Source organism: Haliaeetus albicilla, chromosome W (genome assembly GCF_947461875.1).
Source record: "Haliaeetus albicilla chromosome W, bHalAlb1.1, whole genome shotgun sequence".
NCBI classification, from domain to species: domain Eukaryota; kingdom Metazoa; phylum Chordata; class Aves; order Accipitriformes; family Accipitridae; genus Haliaeetus; species Haliaeetus albicilla.
Window position 1 is genome coordinate 23,504,270 of NC_091515.1, and position 17,844 is coordinate 23,522,113.

Sequence of the window (17,844 nt, forward strand, 5' to 3'; positions counted from 1 at the left end):
GCATCCACCCTTGGGCACTTTCCCATGTGAGCAATCAATGCTCCAGTGCCTACATCCCAATTCAGCTCCCCAGGGCAATGCACTCCCCTGTCCTTGGCTGTGCAGGTAGTGCAGTACTGATCTGCTGTAAGGACTGGCTTTCAGTGTTTCAGATCTCATTATGTAGATGGCCATCTTATTGCAATTTAATTTTGCCTGAACAACAGTTGCTTAAATGCATATCAAATTTATCTAAGTTTGTGCTTGCTGGTAGTCATTAGCACCTACCAGCATGACAACATGTGCTCTCTGACTGATCTTTTGGAAACACCATCCAAAGCACAGAAATGCCACTACGAGTACATGAGAACCTAAACACATTTATGCAGGTTGCTTGGATAGTGGTTTGGCTTCATCCTAAGTCACAATAAATATTGACATGCATTTCTCACTTCCATATTAGTTATGACTTATCAACAACATGTCTTGTAACATCTGTAATTTGTACCTTGTAAGATCTATAAATCTCTCTCTCATGTATATTACATTTTTGTTGTCATTCTAGGAATGATGAAGACTGGAAAGAATGCCCTGATTATATCACTGCAGGAGAAAATAGCTGTTATTTCAACACGTCCTACACCTCTATTTGGATACCGTATTGTGTTAAGCTTGCTAATAAAGATGAAGTATTTGATGAAAAATGTTTCAGCGTTGATGAAATAGGTATGCTTCCATTATGCATTTTACCTCTATATTTTTATACCACAATAGGTGTGATTCTATAAGCTTTCATATTATTCATACTATATTTAAATTCTCCATCTCAGAAAGGTTAGTTTCTTAAAAAATATGATATATTGGAAGGGATTTGTTTTTGTAACATATGTAATGTGATCCACACCAGAAAATATTGCCCAGGTTGGAAGAAAGCTAAAAGGATAAAAGCAAATACGTGGTCTCTCAAATGTCTGCAGATGAGTTTGCCTTTGCTGTCACTCTGAGCCCTTTCTAATGGATGCTACATCCCCTTGTTTAGTGTGAGCAAGGATGGCGTTAAAATCTTGATTCTGAAAAGTTCTGGAACCAAATAGGTTTTTGTTCCTGAATCAACACTAATCTGCAGAATCAGGATGTTTAGCATTTCTAAGCTAGAATTTATATTTATTGCTATATGAATTGTGACTGTCTAGGATTTTCCAGACATTATTGCTTGTTCAGAGCAGTGGTGTATGTATACACAATTAACACTTTATTCCTGCAAGTGACCAGAATACCCACTGTTCCCTTCAGCTGAGCAAAATGAGAATAGCTTTTCAGATACCATAGTTTTTCAATGTATTTCTACATTATTTCAGAAGTAGTCATTAAATATTTAATTTATCTTTCTGTGTTACTCCAATTATTGTTTTTATTTATAATGAGAAGTAAAATTTAATTTTTGATGGAGAGCTGTTTATGTCTCAGTGGTTTATAAGCTGCTATTGGAAAATGTAGTATAATAGGTAATACATTCTTAGTCGTCTTTATTAGTCATTCAGGTAAGATTTATGCAGAGCATGTCTACTGCCAATGGCAGGGTGCCTTCTTGTTACCAAACTTGTAGTGACTTTGTCATCGATTCATAGGTTTAATTTTAATCAGCAAATGTGTGGTTAATATGTTTTTTTAGTCCTGAAATCATTTAATAGTGTGTAGTAAAAATGGTCATTTCACATTGAAAACTGGCTGGTTTATTCTAAATACTCTGTTTAAACAGTACTACCTGATCCCCCTGTCCACCTTAACTGGACTCTGCTAAATACTAGTCAGACGGGGATCCATGGGGATATCCAAGTAAGATGGGATCCACCACCAACAGCAGATGTTCAGAAGGGATGGATTACTCTGGAGTATGAATTGCAGTACAAAGAAGTTAATGAGACAAAATGGAAGGAGGTATGAAGCAAGTATTTATTATACAATGGTCATAGTACAGTGCAGGCTTGTTCTGTCCCTAACACTTTCATACTGTTATGAAAAGCAACAGGTTTGTACTTGCTAACTAGATGATACCTTAAGTCTTAAAAAATATGCCCATATTCTTCTGAAGTTTTTTGGCAAACATTGTAACTTTGTGTCAAGATAGTTGGCACACAGGATAATAATGAGACCCTGAAATCCCCGTGTTAGATTAGGAAGTATAGCAATAATCACATATATACAGTTTTTTTCAAGGATAAAATATTTCTCTATTGTTTTCTTAAAACTCAGCTATTTGAAACAGTGCATGGTATTTTTAGTAGTTGGAACAGGAATATTATGGTTAGAAAATGTCACTGTCAGTCCAGATTTTTCAGGGTACCTGTAAAGGTCTAATATTTATAAATATTGTTTCAACAGATTAAAAAAAGGAAGAAAAACTTTGAGTTATAATTTAAAATTTGATACAATAAGCAAGTAAAAACAATGCAACATCGATAAGTGTCGTGGTTTCAGCCCAGCCGGCAACAAAGCACCACAAAGCCACTCGCTTACTCCTCCCCCCCCAGCCCCAGTGGGATGAGGAGGAGAAAATATAAAGAAACGCTCATGGGTCGAGACAAGGACAAGGAGGGATCACCCACCACTTATGGTCACAGGCAAAAGACAGGCTCAACTTGGGGAAGAAACAAAATCAATTCAATTTACTACCAATCCAATCAAAACAAGGATAATGAGAAGTAAACACAAACCTTAGAACACCTTCCCCCCATCCCTCCCTCCTTCCAGGGCTCAACCCCACTCCCGGTTTTCTTTACCTCCTCCCCCCGGTGGCGCAGGGGGACTGGGAATGGGGGTTGGGGTCAGCTCACCACACCTTGTCTCTGCCGCTCCTTCCTCCTCAGGGGGAGGACTCCTCACTCCTCTCCTGCTCCAGCATGGGGCCCCTCCCACAGGAGACAGTCCTTCACGAACTTCTCCAACGTGAGTCCTTTCCGCGGGCTGCAGTTCTTCCCGAACTCCCCTGGCGTGGGTCCTTTCCACGGCCGATCTTCAGTCACACATTGCTCCAGCACGGGCTTTCCCATGGAGTCACGGCCATCTTCGGGGACCTCCGCTCCCCTGCTCACCTCCATGGGCTGCAGGGGGACAGCCTGCTGGCTCACTACAGGCTGCAGGGGCATCAACCTCCTCAGGCACCCCTCCTTCACTGACCTCAGCATCCACATAGGTGTTCCTCTCACATTACAATCCCACTACTCACTGCAGGTTCCCCTTAAATCTGTTCTCCCAGAGGCGCTACCACTGTCACTGATTGGGTCAGCCTGGGCCAGAGGCAGGTCCAACTTGGAGCCAGGGAAGCTTCTAGCAGCTTCTCACAGGAGCCACCCCTGTGGCCCCCTCCCTGGCTACCAAAAAAAAAAAAACCTGCGCCACACAAACCCATAACAATAAGACATAGAGAATTCATACCAGACAGCAATGTTAAGTTTGTGACTCTATGGATAGTCCATGAAAATATAAAATGGTTATACCCCAAATCCTTTAAATTTTCCTTTGAAAATCACTGACTTCTCATGTAGTTAGTTTTCCCATTATGGGGGAAAAAAATTGTACCCAGCTTACCTGAATGCATAGGCTAAGTGCCAGTGTGTCATGGAATATTTGCATATGGAGACTTCTTCCTGAATATCAGTTCAATGCAATAAGAACATCATTTCAGAGCAGAACCCTTCCTTTACTTTCTTATTAATATGAAGTAAGTTAACTGACAGAAGGAAGGCAGATAATAATGTTATGAATTTGTCTTAACCTACAAAAGGCAAGTTTACCAACTGAAACATAGTCAAGTTGGTTGGTTTGCCTTCATCTGTGAAAGACCTTGGACCCCTCCTCACCTCTGATCCTTCTCAATGTTGGCATTTTCTGTTTATCCTACTCCTTATTAGTAAGTCTACAGCCAAACAGGCCTATAATGTCTATAACTTTTTCCTAATACTTGTCTGAATTTCTTTCTATACTGGTTTAAGCTACACTTAATGTATAGCCTCTATATTTGAAAAGCCTACAAAATGAATTAAGTTTAGGCATGATTCAAAGAAACTAACTCAATAGTTTGATTAACTATTAAGTAGGTATTCCTTATTGGCAGCGCTGGATGCACGGGGGATCACTCCACCTATCGTGCACACCGTCGGGCCTAATTGTGCAGGTTAAGTACATGTTCTACATACATATTCACTAGATTTCCGAGAAATGTTATACATATTCATTAGTTTTCCAGGAAACTACTAGCATATGCAAATGTCCTTTACACAGGCACATTGAAGGTCTCTGGTGGTCTTCCATAGTCTTCCTCACTTGTCCGCTATTTGACCCTCCTCAGGTGATTCTGTGCACTATGGTCCTTTACATGTTTTGATACATCAATGCTTGTTAGTGCTCTTATTATCTAAGTTTTCATTAGTGGTGTAAAACCATATGGCTAGTTTAAGCTAAATTATCTACAAGGACGAGAACAAAGGCAGGAGTTCTTATCTTTTCCAGCCCTACCTATTCAAGCAAGGCCTCTGCTTGTGCCTTCTCAACAAGATCATAAATTCATCAAACATTTAATTAAGTTTTGTGATTGCTTATGGCTCCCTCTTGCTCATCACTCCCAAGTACCAGTCTCTGACAGGCTTAATCCCTGACAAACACCAGTCCTTGGTCTATAAAGTTACAGAGAGCTAATCATTAAGCAATAAGCAGTTCGTTCTCTATATCAGGTAGCAAATCAATACTCCTTAAGAAGAACTTGAAAATATGCACAGTATTTATGGGATTTACAAAAGCAGGCAGCAATACAGATACCTCTTTAAAAATGCACATTTTAAATTTTTTATAAGCCTTTAGGTATCAATCATAAAAATACCCTAATAAAGCTTTGTTCTTATTCCAGTACCATCAATAATTCCAGCATGCCTTGAGAATAGTTCTCAGGAGATCAAAGGTTTGAAGTTCAGTGTTTCTTCTTTCAGAAAACAGATAAGGAATTGCTGAATGATATGCTTGCCTCAAGAAAAATAGTGCCATAGATTATGTTGTACTGCAGCTGTATATATTCTATGTTATTGTGCCTTTCAGCTTAAAAGCACAAACATGGCATAATTCCCTGAGACACTATCAGTTAGAGCACAAAAGAGAATTTTTCAAACAAAATCTTGGTCTGGGCTGAGACAATTGCAAAAGTCCCAATAACAGCATTGGAGAAATGATTTCACGCTTTGCATTCTTTGCTACAAATGTCTTCTGTAATGAGTGTTGAAGCAGTAAAGAGAGAGATGTCCAGTTATACTGTTATTACTGGTTTTATACACAAAGGATAATCTTTGCTTAAATATATCATAATGCTTTGTACATATAACTGATACAAAAATTGATACAGAAATGAATTTATAGTACTCTAAATTGTACTTACTGAGACTTGTTTGCAATTTTTTTAGAGGTTTTGGGATGAACTTGTTTGATTTTTCATGTATATCATTCATTTTTTCCAGTCCATTTACTAATTGAAAATAGGTAACATGAATTGAAAGAGGACTAAAACATTAATTAGTAAAGTGTTATAACAATAAGTCATAGTGATAAGAGGATCAAAATTATTTACTGAGAAACTTCCTAAAAACAATAAAATCCCTACCCTCATATAGTGGCTGTTCATGAGACAGAGCCAAATTTAATCTGGCTCACAGTTTGAAAAACTTTCATCATTGTTAGTAGCTCCTTGCTGGGTATCTTTTTAAAATTCTACTCTTATCTTGAAGTGTTGCCCATTACATTCACTAGACTAAAATTCTGTCCCCTCTTATGTCTATCCAAGTTTACTAGTCATGAATGGCAATAGCTATACAGACCTTGTGAGGCTGCTGTGTTTTTCAAATAAGGTGTGAAAACACACACCATCTGAGCAGTAGTGAAGAATGATGACTTAGTAGTGAAGTGTCTAACTATGAAGTGCCTAAAAATGTATGCATGATAGGGAATCTTGAAAGTCTAATTTTCCTTTAGTTATTTATCATATTTTATATTGGGCTGATCTTTTGACTTATTAAAAAAAAGCAAAAACAAAAAACACAACAGGCCCAGATCCACCTGACATGGGATGAAATTGGTGATCACAGCTCAGTCCTCAGTGAAGAGGGCTGGACCAGGGAGGACTCTGCTGGCTCTCGTTATCTTGTTGTATTTCTGCTGGAAAAGGTCCATTTCACACTGCAGTGAAGTGCCCTTAGGGCAAGGAAGCATGGAGTACTAACTCCAGAGCTGAACACCATCGTTGTGTCCATACAGCACTGTGGCTGAGATACAGGGCTTACTAGTTTGGGGGAGCGAAACTCAGCTCCCTACACTGCATTAGATATACAGCCTAATACCTCCATGTGGTATACTGTGTTGTATGGGTGCCCGACCCTGTGCTATGCTTTCCCCAGGGTACCTCTGAACCTTTCCCTGGTACTGCCCATCTCCCAGTTTTCACTATTTTTCTGTTAAAGTTGGTGAAAGTCATTGCCTTAGTTGCTGTGTTGCCTGTCATGCTTGGGCCAGCCTCTGCCTCTGGTGCCCCCATCCCAGAGAGCACTCCCAGCATCCCAGGGGCTCCAGCTGACTAGTGACAAACAGTTGCTCCACAGTCTTTGTTAACCCCCTCTTACAGGGCCAGACTCACACAGGCAACGCAGTCACACAGCTCAGCGTGACAGCGGGTTTGTCACATGTTTCTTTAGTATGGCAATCACAAGCATCACTCTGTGTACATTAACTGAACAGCATGCAATAAGTCCAGCAACCCAGCTGTCTGGTTCCAAGCTCCCCTTCACATATTTTAAATGAGTTTTCTATATGTTGTCATGCATTTTTATTAGTTATCTTTTATCGTGTCTCTCTCATATGGTTTTTAATTGATTTAATTCATATCATAAATGCTATTCATCTATTCAGTTCATGCTGTACCTTCCCCAGTCTATACATCTTGCTCCATCCAGGTATCTTACATAAAGTTTTGTTAGTCCATTGATGGACTAGAGACATTCTGCCCATTAATCGATTATCTGTTCTTTAGCAACCCTTGCAATTTTAGGTGTACAGCTACAGTAATTCTACTTCATATTTTTCAGGGCTCTATTTTGGCCTGCATACTGCCTTTTCCAAGTGCCACCATTATTTGGGGTACATAAAATTTTGTGTGGTCCAGCATCCCTCTCCTAAGAATTTCCACTAATTGTTTCAGAAAAAAAAAATTATATACTGTAAAACTTTAGTGTACTATTTCTTTGTGGCTTCATAGCACAAAATAAGTAAACTGGACTAGTATAGATTGTATTCCCTTCCCAACACTTTCCAACTGGATTATTTTCACATGTTAAAAACCTCTGTGATGTAGAGTGATGGTTCTCCAGGATCTTGTGCTCAACCACTAGCAGAGAAAAGCAATTTGTGTCAGATCACTGCCTCCTCCAAAATCTGACTGGTTGGTTCTCAGAACACTTGAATCTGGAGCCACCAGGGATCATGAGAACTCCACAGATTGTAGCTACCAACAGAATGTTCTCAAATTTAGATTACACAGCTACAGTGATTATAGGATTGTATTGTTCAAGCTTCTTTCAAATCCCCAATGACTGTTGTTTTCCAGGTGTTTTAATTCTTAGCCCATGATGAGTTTTGCCAGTATCATACTTGATTCTGAAGTAAAAGTAGAATATAACATCTGCCACGTGCATTTCTATTTTGTGCATTTTCCTTATTTTTATATACTTGTGTTGGGCTGTTGGAGCTAAAATAGAATAGAATAGAAAAATACATATTCTTAGAGAAGGAATAGAAGAAAAGAGAGATTTCACATATTAAGACCTCCAATGTGACTTCCTACATAGTTTGATATGCAGCAGTATTCAAGTATGTTGCAGTTAATACTTAATATAGAAATCTCAAGACCGACAATCTGATGCCAGCTCTCCCAGAGTCTCCATTATCACATTTTATATATAGTTGAAGATGTTGGGAGCTATGCAGTCTTTTCCAAATAAATACATTTGTAAGATGCAATACAGGTTAGAAGGCCTTTAGATAATTTTTCTTCTTAAAATTAATTCTGTAATGGTTATTGCACTAGTTTTAAGACTTCTATGTTATTTCAACAAGGTTTTTAGCATTGTGAAATCAGTAATGTGTTATAACAATAAAAAGGATTTACAACTTGATAAGATTAGTGGGAGATATTCACACCACCTACTTATGTCATGTAACTGGGAGCAGCTGCCTTTCTTCACTGACTGTATTTACAGAGAGCTTGGATTCTCCACTTTTGGTCCCCTGAATCACAGCAAAGCCTCATAGCTATTAAGTTGAAAGTAAATGGTGTGAATTTTCTCTGAACTCTTCTCATGGTATCCTTACAGTTCCAAGTAGTAAAATGTTTATTTCTGAAATCAAGAAGTAGTATAAAATTGCGAGTACAACTTAAGCAAATAAATCGCAGTCCTTCTGTCTTTACAGTTAGAACCCAGGCTCTCAACAATGGTTCCACTGTACTCTCTGAAGATGGGAAGAGATTATGAGATACGAGTCCGATCAAGACAACGTACCTCCGAAAAATTTGGGGAGTTCAGTGAAATCCTTTATGTAACTTTTTCTCAAACAGGTGTTGAATTTTTTCGTTGTGCTGAAGGTAAATAAGCAAAGTGCAGCAAAGTGTTTTTATAACCATTGCTGTCTTTTTGTCTTTTGGGTGTTGGGTTTGGGAGGGGGTTCTCCTTACTTTTGATGTTGTATGCTTGAGTGGATTGATAATTCAGCCTACTACATGAAAATCATTTGGTGAGATTGAGAGTGTACAAATTCCATATACAAGTTCAGATGTAAACTCAGCAAGACTTTCCCAGTTCATCAGAGAGCAAAAATATGGATAGCTTTAAGAATCGGAAATAATAACTGCTGTTGCACATCCTATAGAGCCGAAAATACAGTTAAATCTCATACTTCATTGTGTAAACTGAGCACTCCAGTAGTGAAGAGAAGAATTGTCACTTCTATTAAAGTGCTATACTGCTGGCTAAGTTTGTTACCAGAATGATGTGCTTTTCTAATTTGCCCAATACTATCAAGGACAGCGTTTTTCTGATTCTTGCTTCTGTCTTGTACTGGTTTTTAAAGTGCTATTAAAGACAGAAGAAGAAACAGCCATTGAGCACCACATTTTTTCTATTAAAAGAATGAGACAGTGCCTTTTCCTAAAGCATTCTCAGGTCTGAGCTACTAAATTAACTCTTCAAAATATGAGCTCTTCAGCAAGTTATTTTAACAAGCTGCTTCACTTAATTTTCCAGAATATTAGTGGAGGTGTTAAATAAAACCACCCATAACTCTTATCTTTCAAAATCTTGCTAGATTGGCCTTTTTAACTCTTTGTATTACTACTTTTAATTCCTAATTTATATGAAGAGCTAATGTTCTGTCAACGTGGCATTATTTTGTCAAGGTTTTCATATGAACTGCATTAAGTTGTCAAGGTTTTATAGGAACAAAATTAAAATACTATGAAAATCTGAGGCCATCATATGAGCACAGTTTTCTTCAATCACTACAACCCAGATTCTGCAAGTTGATCCATATCTATACATCTCACACAGCAGCAGTGATCTGATTTGATGGATCAGTTTTCCACCATGTACTGCATTGCTGAATTGGGACATAAGTTGGAAATTTCCAAAGGAAAATTGAGAAACCATAAGATGGTCTGGCAAAATTTATTCTTACTTGTTTTGTATTTTACCCTCAGGAACATAGAATTAAAATTGAAATTTTCCATGTTAAAAGTTAAGTATTTAAATTCAAATGTAATATTCTAACTTTTTGAAGCAGCTGGATGTTCACAGGTCTCACTGACATGACAAGGAGTTACTGGTTCCCCATTTGTCATGGTTTAACCCCAGCCAGCAACTAAGCACCACGCAGCTGCTCACTCGCTCACTCCTCCCCTCACCCAGTGGGATGGGGAGGACAATCAGGAAAAAAGTAAAACTCGTGGGTTGAGATAAGAACAGTTTAATAATGAAACTAAAATAAAATACAATAAAATACAATAATAAGAACAATAATAATAAAATATAATACCAATAATAATTGTAATGAAAAGGAATATAACAAAAAGAGATAAATTAGACCAAAGAAAAGACAAGTGATGCACAATGCAATTGCTCACCACCTGCTGACCGATGCCTGAGCAGTGATCTGCCCCTCCCAGCCAACTGCCCCCAGTTTATATACTGAGCATGATGTTCTATGGTATGGAAGATCCCTTTGGCTAGTTCAGGTCAGCTGTCCTGGCTATGCTCCCTCCCAGCTTCTTATACACCTGCTTGCTGGCAGAGGATGGGAAACTGAAAAATTCTTCACTTAGGATAAGTGCTACTTAGCAACAACTAAAACAGCAGTGTGTTATCAAAATTATTCTCACACTAAATCCAAAACACAGAACTGTACCAGCTACTAGGAAGAAAATTAACTCTATCCCAGCCAAAACCAGGACACCATTAAATTAGGGACCTAACAGACATATCCAAATAGGACTTTAAATACTCATGCATGAAAACTTGTCCAGTCAAAATCTAAGCTGAGAGTAGAGGGCTAAAACTGATGCCTGAATTATTTTTTTTTTGTCCAAAAGACTGTATATTAAGTTCATGTATAGAATTCTAATGCTTCCTGTACAGTATTTCTTAGCCCAAAAAATGAGTGAAGTTTGTACGGAAAACTTAAAATTGGGAACAAATGAGAAGAATCTAAGGCTACTGCCAGAATAATTTTTCTATACTTTGTATTCTACAGTGTCGGCTTAAGTATGATGGAATTGCCAGTATTTAAAAGATAAAACATTTCATTTATCAGCATTGTTATTCATTCCTACCAAATCACATTTCTCAATGACCTAAAGTCTCTCTTTGTAGCCACCTGCGAGGTAAATAAAAGGGAGAAATATTTTTTCTTTTTTTTTTTTTGCAATTGGAGGTTCACAACATAATTAATGTTCTGCCTTTAGAAATAGTATTATGCTACCACCATATTTTAGTTTCTGTGAGAGAAGGCTAGTTCGTCTATGATTTAGCATGCTATTAATAATGTTCTCCAAGCTTGGGCTAACAAGCAGTAACATGGTCTGTGGCATTATATGCCATCAGGACTACTGGTAGCATGTTCCAAGCAGGCAGAATGTTCCTTGTGGCTTGTTTTGCTACATATATTGTCTGTATTAAGATCTTGTTTATATTAAAAAACTCAAGTCTGTCTTTGCAAGGAGTCTCAGTGAGCTCACAAATGCAATATAGAAACTGTTGAGACCAAAAGGGTATTTTTATTTCTGCTTAACACAGAACTTTCACATTTAAGTAACCAAAGATTCTCCTATGAGTTTTTATGACTTTGGAATCCTCAGGCAGCAGAAGACAAGGTTGAAATTAAAGATGTAATGGAGACGCAAATTCCTGCTAACATTTTTTTGTTCTGTTGTTTCAGAAATTGAGTTTCCATGGGTCTTAGTTGTTATCTTTGGAGCATGTGGGCTGGCTGTAACAGTGATCTTAATCCTGTTGTCCAAACAACCAAGGTAGAGAGTTTTTATTTGTCAGATTTTATGTACTTGTAGCTTAAAAATTAGAGTGCTTTAATTTTTTTCAAATCTGGGGGACTAGAAACTATTTTGAGGATTGTTGTCCATCCTCTTAAGCTACATGGATGCCAGCATATGTACGCACTAGGCCTTCAGCAGTGAGAATCTGATTATGTTGACAGCTCCTGTTCCTTTTAGATTGCAGAACATTTTATACTATAGTATTTACTTAGGCTATGAAGGGGATTGGTTTTTTAGTCCATTCAAATTTTGGGAATACTATTTTTATCCATTTACTGTTCAAAAGTTTCACACAAACATATGTCTATATATTTGTTTTTGTTCTTGGACTATTCCACTAATCTCTGACTATTTCTTCATTGAGCCAAGGGACAGAGCTTGAGTCATAGGGCAGTATTTGGTCTCTGTGGATAGACTGCAGCTCCTATAAGTAACAGGAATAAAATAAAACAAAGCTTAGGACTGTGTAATTTATAAAAAAGACACAATGACACATATATAAAAATGTCAAAATGGTCTCAAAGTGAATTCATCCCCTAAAATGTGTGTTCAGGGATGGGTTTTGGCAGAATAATTCAGCTTGGATGTCATACCATTACTGTCCTAGACTATGGAGCAACACAACAGTCAAGCCCCAGTGCACACATGCATGTTGTCAGTGGTCTTGTATATACACTTCGAAAATGAACACTGAGGTGTTTTGAACATACCAGCATAAGGACAAGTCGCTGAAATGAAAACAAGATGGTGCAGTTGGAGCAGCTCAAAAAAAAAATTTAGGCAAGCAGCACTATGCTTTATCAGTGCTTAACTTAAGGAAGCTGCTACCTGCAATGGCATACCAATTCCAGAGTTAAGAGCAAGGCTCCTGATACAATGCATGACAAAAGCTAGATATGTCAGAATGGGGCAAGAACAACTCACACATGGGACCAGGAGGTCACTAAGGTCAGCACACTGAGCAAGGAGTGGCTTGATCACAGAAGATCTTGAGGGCTGAAGCATGTCTGATCACAGCTCATTAATATCTTCCATGCTAATCATTATTGCTAGAGGAGGCTTTTCTCCACTGGGGACCCTTCATCTGGAAAGTTTTTCTGGACCTATGGGCCTGCACCCTTTCCTTCAAACTGGTTCACGCAGTGGTGGGAGCGGCAATGTATTCTGCAGAAGAGCAGGCTGCATAGGTTTCCAGTAATGCAAAATATCCAGGCTCAGTTTCCTCCTGTATCTGAAAAGATATCAATTCATAATTTCCTCAACTCTGATCTCACAAGGTCTGAACCAGGCTCCCGAAGACAGATGCCATAGGGTTAGGCCATACTCTTTTAGAGTTGAGAGATGTAGGCTTGAATTATGCGAGGAGCAGAGCACAGTTCTCCCTCCTGAATGATTTCTCCAGGCAGTGAGTGGTAAAATCCTTTGTCCATTTCGTTAGAAGCAGTGCCCAATCCTGTCGGAATAGCTGATTTGTGGATTCAACTGTAAGCGTAAATCTTAAACTAATACTCTGAAAGCCCAGCCAGTGCACAGCTAACACTGCCCCTCCAGGGATTAGGTGGAAAATTACTGGATTTCTGGCTCTCATTGAGGCTTGCTGGGTAGAACTTTGAGGGTCTGCCAAAAACAAAAATAGCTGGGGAATTTGGGCCTGCCATAGTTAAGCAGAAGTTGCCTAAATTTCTCTGTAGCACTTCTTAAGATCCCTCTAATCCTCCCTGGACCTCAGCAAGGTCACTAACAATGCAGCAAAACTAATATTTGGATTTGGATCTACCATTCCCACAGCTTACTTTCTAAAATAGGCAAGTAACCCAGTATAAAGAGAATGCTGAATTTTCCTTTTGGGAAGTACAGTTTATCTGTTTGCAAAAGAAGCAAGGAGGTAAAATGGAGGAGATGATAGGCATGACCCACTATTGTTGGTTTATTATTAATGGAAAAATCATCTTTCTATTTGGGTTTGGTTGTGGGTTTTTTTCTCAAAGAATTAGAAATTCAGTTTATGAAGAATTAGAATAATATCTATTTCCACAGTATGTACATGCATAAGCAAGTTACTAGTTCTTTATCTACAAGGGTAAACCCCTGTTGTTATTATATATTACTTGTTACATTAATAATTTAGAAAACAGAAGTGTCATAGAGATGGCAAAATACTAGCCTAAATTTTTGAAGTTGTGTTTCTGTTTTATTTATTAGTTCTAAAGTAATTCACTCTTCACCAACTCCTTTTTTTCTGTTCCTCTATTTAAATTTATTTGGCTTATGCAAGACTACTTTGTCCCTGAAAAAACAATTGTGTCAGGTTCCTTTGAAAATTATGTAAAAAGGGAAACTATTGACAGTGCTCTAGGAACTTACTCTCTTTCTATAGAGCATTAAATTATCAAAGACTGGAGTCCAAAATGGATTCCCACATAAATGTATGTGATTTCAATAAAGAAGGCTGCAGAAAACTTGTTTTTTATTTGGAATGAGAGAAAACAATCATTCTTTTCCTTAGCACTATTTGAAATTTAATCTTCAAACATTTCAGTTTTGAAGTAAATAAGTATAAATGCAATGTAAAGCTCTCTTCTTTCTAAACTCCTCATAAAGGACCACTGTCAATTAAAAGCCATCATTTATTTTTTCCAGGTTAAAAATGCTGATTTTTCCTCCTGTGCCAGTTCCAAAGATTAAAGGGATTGACCCAGATCTCTTGAAGGTAATATTGTGCTCTAAAATCTACAGCGGGAATCATTGTAGTAGTAGCAGGTGACAATTGTTGTCCCAGGCAGAACAATTTTGTAGGAAAAAATTATGACATGGGGGTAGTTGCCACAGAATTAGTTTTCATAAAATACAAAAAAACCCACACTTTGCAATTATTACATCAGCTACAGTTACCTTTCCTTAAGTTAACACCATAAAAAGCACAAGCACTTTCATTCTTTCCTTTATAACATTATTTTTTTATTGCTTTATAGAAAGGAAAGCTAGATGAAGTGAACTCAATCTTAGCCAGCCATGACAGCTACAAGACACATCTATACAATGACGACTTGTGGGTTGAGTTTATTGAGTTGGACATAGAAGACCCCGAAGAAAAGAACAGAGTCTCAGATACCGACAGGCTCCTGAATGAAGATCATCTGAAATCACAGTGTTGCTTGGGAGCAAAGGATGATGATTCTGGACGGGCCAGTTGTTGTGAACCAGATATTCCAGAGACAGACTTCAGTGCAAGTGACACATGTGATGCCATCTCTGATATTGATCAATTCAAAAAGGTAACTGAAAAAGAAGAGGATCTCTTGTGCCTTGATAGGAAAGATAATGGCGAGTCACTTCAAAGTCTTGCCGACACAGACACCCAACAGCTGCATACTAATACTCAGTCCAAAAATAGCCAGTTGTGGCCACCTTTTGCAGACAGCATTGACTCAGCTAGACCATCGATCCATACCCAGCTAAGTAACCAGAATTCATTGACAGATACTGATTTTTACACACAAGTGAGCGATATTACTCCAGCAGGCAGTGTTGTACTTTCACCAGGGCAGAAATCCAAGGTGGGGAGAGCACAGTGTGAAAGCTGCACAGAACAAAACTTCACCATGGACAATGCCTACTTCTGTGAAGAAGATGTGAAAAAATGTATTGCTGTGACTTCCCATGAAGAGGATGAGCTGCATATTCAGGAGCAAAGCTATAACGAGGACGCTTATTTCACCACAGAGAGCCTTACCACTATTGCTGTCAATCTTGGAGCTTCAACAGCAGAAACCCCAAGTTCAGAGATGCCTGTCCTAGACTATACATCTATTCATATCGTTCACTCTCTTGTGCTCAATGCAACTGCACTGCCTGTGCCAGACAAGGAATTTAACATGTCTTGTGGCTATGTGAGCACAGACCAGCTGAACAAAATCATGCTGTAGCTCTTCTTTGACTAGGTGTGTGCAGTATTTCACAGCAGAGAGTCAGCTCGGGCTTGTATGCTGAAACCAAAATGAAATCTAAAAGTTTCTCATGGTTCTTATAATTTTATCTGAAATGTTGAAACATACAATATTCATCAAAATATTCCTATTGTGTTCTGTAAATATTATCTATGAATTTGTCTTGAGATTATTTTACTAGCAGTGACTTGTTCTTGTGGGTGTTGATTTTTGTGATACTAAACATTGAAATTACTATGTTTAATGTACAGTAAATCATGCTTTTTGATAAAGCTAAAAATCAGGTGGTTTAAAGTCTAAGAATTTAGTAAAATTCATGCTGTTGGCAGAGATCTTTATATCAATAATTGGGAACTGAACATATAGGTGAAAAAACAAAAATAGTTTGCATAACAAAACCACATCTATTTTGATTTATATAAATTAATAAAATATATGTTAATATTTTAGTCATAAAAACATAAATGTTTTCTATTACACTACACACTGTAGGTTAATTATGATGACCCATCTAAGGAATATAATTGCTGCAATCTTAAAAAGGAGCTTTCTGTTTTATGAAAGTTTTGTTTGCAGCAAAAAGAATAAATAGATTTTTACAGAGCCATTGTATACCTCCAAAGAAACCTATAGAGACATTTTCAAATATTGTAGAAACTTACAGTAACTGATTCTATTACTTTCTTATGGTAACTAATATAGAAATATACATTAAACAAAGTTTTGTAGAAAACTTTAAAATATAAAAAATATTTGGGCAAATGTTTCTATTTTTCATCAGATTCTGGTTAATGCTAATAATATACTATTTTATAAGCAAGATTTTGTTGACCACAGTATTAAACAGTGTGCAACTACACTTTCATTGAAAATTTTTGAAAACACGTGAATAAGCTCTGGTGACTTAGCAGCATTATCTTTTCACATTTGACCAACTTCTGAAGCCCTCCTACAGCCAAAGGTATCACTACAGTTATTAGTTTGTGCCACATAAAGTCTTGATTAAAAAAATAAAATAAGGACTTCAGGATTTGGTCAGCAGTTCATTTTTAAAGCTATAACAGGATTAAAAGACTTAAGTGGAACAAATACAGTATTGTTCAAAAGTGTTTATCATTTTTGCAGCCTAACAGCATCTCCTCTGACCGTGTTAGGCAGACATTCAGAAGGTGAGAAAATGGAAACTTGGTGGGAAAGCTCTCTTGATGGAGCTTTGCAATGAACTGTTATTGGTTCAGAAGTTACCTTCCTAGGCCATAGTTCCATCATAGCAGGGTTCTTCTTAGAAAGCAAATAGGGGCGTTCATTTCATTTCTCTGATCTGAACAGAAATGTATGAAGTGCAGCGAATGCAGGTCTTGCTCATGATGTCTCCCACTGAACTCATTGATGCTCTTTTTGTGACCAAGGGCTACAGGACTGGGCCCAACTATTGGGTGGGATTTTTAAGTTTAGCACGTACTTTATGGTAAATGTATATTAGATATTCTGCTAATTTGCTGCTATATTTTTCTAACAGCTACATTATTTAGTTTCATATAAAATTGCATAGATGATAGACACTAATGCAAGTAATGCCTATGTGTGTATTTGGAAGAAGTTTCTTACTCTGTTTTTATTGCCAAAATTAGTTAAATACCTCAATCAAACTCAGAATGTCATTTTGGTACTTTACTGGTCACACAAGCCATTTTACGCCAGTCCAAAGATGTGTCTTTCAGTTTCTATTTAACTTTCCTTATGTTAGTGTTTTTTTTGTTTTTCTCAAAGTTTAATAAATGCATTATCTTTGATCTGTCCTGACACAATGTGTTTTATTGCAGATAATTAAATGTTTATGGAAAATAGAGACTTTATCAGGAGAAATCAAGTATTTCTCATTGAATTAAGTAGAATGCAGCTTTCCTTAGAATAGAAGCAATGCCTACTGGGATCAGTGTGTAAAAGGAACTAGGCCTTAAGCCTCATTGTTTTAAGACTATTCGCCTTATTGTTTTAAGACTATTCATATTAGACATATAACTAATGATTAGATATTGGTTTAGATATGATTAATAGAATGCAGGTGCATATAAAACAATATCTAGGAGCTGCAGAATTGTTCTATGAGACTCCCTTTTCATGGCTGGCTTAGAATCCAGTCAAGCTGAACCAACAGAGAAAAGATCATACATCTTAGACCTAAGACATGGGAGTAAGTGATTAACTTTAGAACAAGATAAATTAATAAAATAACCTGAGTAGTTTCTTTAGAAATTCATAGGTACCTTTGAAGTGTAAGAAGATAAT

At 37.5% G+C, this 17,844-nt stretch overlaps 1 protein-coding gene across 2 annotated transcripts in view; it reads left to right on the plus strand.

The window, feature by feature from the left end:
- Positions 1 to 17,346, plus strand: part of LOC104325022 (growth hormone receptor) — a 256,244-nt gene extending 238,898 nt beyond the window's left edge. For both annotated transcript variants that reach the window (XM_069775195.1, XM_069775196.1), the window contains 6 exons: positions 545 to 705; positions 1,739 to 1,917; positions 8,479 to 8,650; positions 11,494 to 11,584; positions 14,249 to 14,318; positions 14,581 to 17,346. In XM_069775195.1, the coding sequence (XP_069631296.1) occupies positions 545 to 705; positions 1,739 to 1,917; positions 8,479 to 8,650; positions 11,494 to 11,584; positions 14,249 to 14,318; positions 14,581 to 15,534 (1,627 nt within the window). In that variant the 3' untranslated portion in view covers positions 15,535 to 17,346. The remainder of the gene's footprint in view (positions 1 to 544; positions 706 to 1,738; positions 1,918 to 8,478; positions 8,651 to 11,493; positions 11,585 to 14,248; positions 14,319 to 14,580) is intronic.
- Positions 17,347 to 17,844: the final 498 nt, after the last annotated feature.